Source organism: Verticillium alfalfae, genomic scaffold (genome assembly GCF_000150825.1).
Source record: "Verticillium alfalfae VaMs.102 supercont1.19 genomic scaffold, whole genome shotgun sequence".
NCBI lineage: Eukaryota > Fungi > Ascomycota > Sordariomycetes > Glomerellales > Plectosphaerellaceae > Verticillium > Verticillium alfalfae.
The window spans coordinates 131,696-135,154 of NW_003315020.1; the positions used below are offsets into that span (position 1 = coordinate 131,696).

The window sequence follows — 3,459 nt, forward strand, 5'->3', positions numbered from 1 at the left end:
GCAGGTCGTCCTTCAGGGGCCTGGGTTGAAGTAACCTTCTGATCATTGAGTCAACCTTCCCTATGAGAAGGTCATGAAGTGTGCTGCAGTGTTGGAAAACAGGCCTTTGGGAGTACCTGCGTAACAGCGGGTTTATCTATAAAAATACAACCGCAGGCTTCTCTCTGTGCCGTCCTCACCATACTCGTGATTCACTCGCCACGCATTCATCGTATCGCTCTTGCGATTTCAAGTTTCACGGCCATGCAAATCAGCCTTGATCGTATTGAATTCTACCAGCCCTCCTACCAGCCCTCAGCGGCTGCACCATCCTTCATAGATCTCACGACGCCGGACAGTCTGAGACGATCAGTTTGCAAGCTGCCGAGAAACGAAGCTCTCTCTATGCCCGATGAGCGCGCCGAACGACAAAGACTACGCAGCCACCAGCCGGCTGACGAGAACGCCATTGTAATATCGGATGACGACGGTTGTGATGACGACGACGGCGATGGAAACGCCCGAGACATTCCGGCACCTGTGCCCGAGAGGCAGCCGTCGACTGCCGATGAAGGTGGTATTCTTAGCTCACGATCGGTCTCGAACTTTCGGGCTGACTCGATATGCGGCCCTGTTGTTGACCCTCACCACATCGAGGCGTTCTCACAACATCCTGAGAAAGCAAGAGACAATGTCGTATTCGCAGGGGACGGAGACTCTTCGACATATTGCACTCTACAAGCACCATCGTCTCTAGTTCTGCCAGCCCTTCTTCCCGCCCCCGGTGCCTCTGCCTCCGAGGACGACCATGACATGGGACGGGTCCGAACTCCCTCGGAGCTGGTCTCAAGTCCTGCTTATGACGTCCTTCAACCCTCGCTGCCACATACTGGAGGCTCCCAAGATTCTTCTAGCTATGTGTCTCAAGCCAGCTCCGATGGGTCAGATGCGGAAGGTCCGGAGCGGACACTATCGCCTTCACCCTTGCGTGCAGAGCCTTTGGACCAGATTATCGTTACAACGACAATCGACCCAACTGAAGGCCTTGCAGGCTCAGCAGCGTCTCTGCTTGCCTCTTCCCTTTCGTCCCAGCTGTCCCCGTCGATCTGCGAGGGATTACAGTTGGTCCAACGCGACCTACAAGACACAAGGCGAGCTCAAAAATATGCCAGCTGTCCCAACACGACCAGCAACGCTTTCTTTGCCTCAAAAAACACAGTGATGGCCACCTGCACATCGCCATGTGACACAGCATTCGTGTCTGCACCCTTCACCACACCGCGGCAGCGAGGGCGGACCCGGGGGCCCCCTTTACCGTCTAGCGTTAAGCGAACGCGGCGTACACTGCCAGCCCATGGATTCTCCCAGCGACGAAGTGCACGTCTCCGCTCTACATCGAGCAATGCACTAGACGCCTATATTCAGCATGAAGCGAACCAGAATTCCGAATCCAACATTGGTCCTTCCTCGTTAGACGGAAGCGGCAGCGACGAAAGCTATACGGCAAGGTCGATAAACAGCACCGAAGAAAGGAGCGACAGCGGGCTGGACGAAATTGACATGCCGTCCCCGAAACGTCGCAAGGCATCTCCTCCACAGACAGCCGCCGCCCAACGTCGAAGCTTGCGACACTCTTCAAGGCTGTCGGCGGCCCCTGGTACAGCCGTGGTGCGGAAGATGTCCGAACTTCTGGTATTGCTACCCCGCCATTATCCACGCGTCAATCGTCTGACCGAAACTCTGTCGATAAAGCGTGTGTTGCCAGGTTTGAGGAGTGGCCATTAGAGGGCGTCTCTCTGAAGCGCGTAACAGTGAATGGTGTGGCGACATTTCAGCTGCAGTTTTCATGGGACCCGCAAGTAGACCGGCGCCGGAATAATGGTATGGCGGAGACACGACCCTTTTCATGTCCTCGTGGGAAACGGCACGGAAAGAAACATGCAAACAGTTCGGGCAGACCATTCACAAAGGATGAAGTCAACTATCTGATTAGGCTCAAGGAGGTTGAACAGTTATCTTGGGCCAAGATCCATGAACTGTTCACTCGGTCTCACCCAGGCCGGACGCAGGGGTCTCTGGAAGTGTACTATTGTACAAAACTCAAGGGACGAATTGATAGATAGATAGATTAGCATCGATGTGGTTGATCCTGCGATTAGCCGCTTACATGAGGACTACTGGAGGAAGCTTTGGCAGGAACACTGTGACCAATCAAAACGGCAAGCCAGAAATGAACTTAATGGCCACAGTACCTACTGTGCTCCGGCCCTCGCATAATCCCATTCCGCTCCATGTCATAACCAAGGCACTAATCTAGCGAGGATGATACCACTTGGACTGGGATAGGCAAACTCCAAGGTAGGGTAACGTGGCAACGACAAGTGATCCAGGAAAATTAGCCATGCGAAGCGGACGTCAGGATCGACAGAATGCACAAGTACATCAAAGCGGACATTCCAGTGCTTATAGGTACATTTCTTCTCGAGGACAGTGATCAAATTAACTGACCTTGTATCTGAGCGACAAGTTCTCAAGGCCCTACATCTGCCATGATCTCATATGTTAGCATGGTCCTTCTAGCAGTTCGTTGTGCTTACTGAGGATATGTTGAGTTCAGCCAAGAGGGGAATGTTCCAGGCATCGGCTTGGGCACTTGTCACAGCGCAAGCCACGACCAAGCCGGGAGTCGATATGATCTGTATTGAGAGATGGCCTAGCATCTAGCAAACTTTGGGTGTATTACCTAATGTGTTACTGCCCGGTCTCCCTCCGGAGCTTCTTTTCTCCTATGTGAACAACGACCATTCGCAGGCCATCTCGACGCGGAACAAGCCGGCACCAGGGGAGAGCATGATAGTCCCGGTGGTCGGGCATCTGCTCACCAGAATAAGGCCCAAGGGAAAGTACAAGAGCAGAGAACTCAAAGCGCACGCTAAGGGTTCTGGGCAAGAAGATCGTTGAAATAGGTGCCAGGAGCCTCCCTCTCCATGTTGTAAGCTGTACGAAATTTCACTGGACTGAGGAAACCTTACCTGTCCTATCATGCTGCAGAGCACTACCGACCCGTCTGCAAACATCAGACAGCCATCGCTATCAATCAGGGCCGGGGTGCCAAACGCAAATGCCCATGCTGAGAGAAACGATGATCTGAGCGACGACAAGGAACAAAAAGCTGCGGCGATACCTCACATTCAGTCTGTGGGTAATATGAGCGGTCGGGGACGTTTCCTATGAAGTGAACGCGGTGAAAACGCAAGATAGTGTTTCCTGGGTGTGGAGGGTCGGGCACATTGCTCACGTCGCGTCTTGTAAATTGGCCCGCGGCTCGATATCCCTGGGCAATCGCGGCCGGCAGATTGGCTTATGAACAGCATAGGAGGCTGTTTCAGGCGAAGGTTGGGTATTTGGGTCCGCTTTGGAAAGCGCAGCCTGCCGGCTCCCTGACCTAAATCAGGGTTTTTGTCAGGTAAGTCATATGTG

At 53.4% G+C, this 3,459-nt stretch overlaps 1 protein-coding gene across 1 annotated transcript; it reads left to right on the plus strand.

The window, feature by feature from the left end:
* VDBG_10129 (hypothetical protein) lies at positions 1-2,465 on the plus strand (the record flags this gene model as incomplete). Its single annotated transcript, XM_002999624.1, has 1 exon — positions 1-2,465. One exon carries the CDS (start codon positions 793-795, stop codon positions 1,762-1,764), a length of 972 nt encoding a protein of 323 aa, XP_002999670.1.
* Positions 2,466-3,459: the final 994 nt, after the last annotated feature.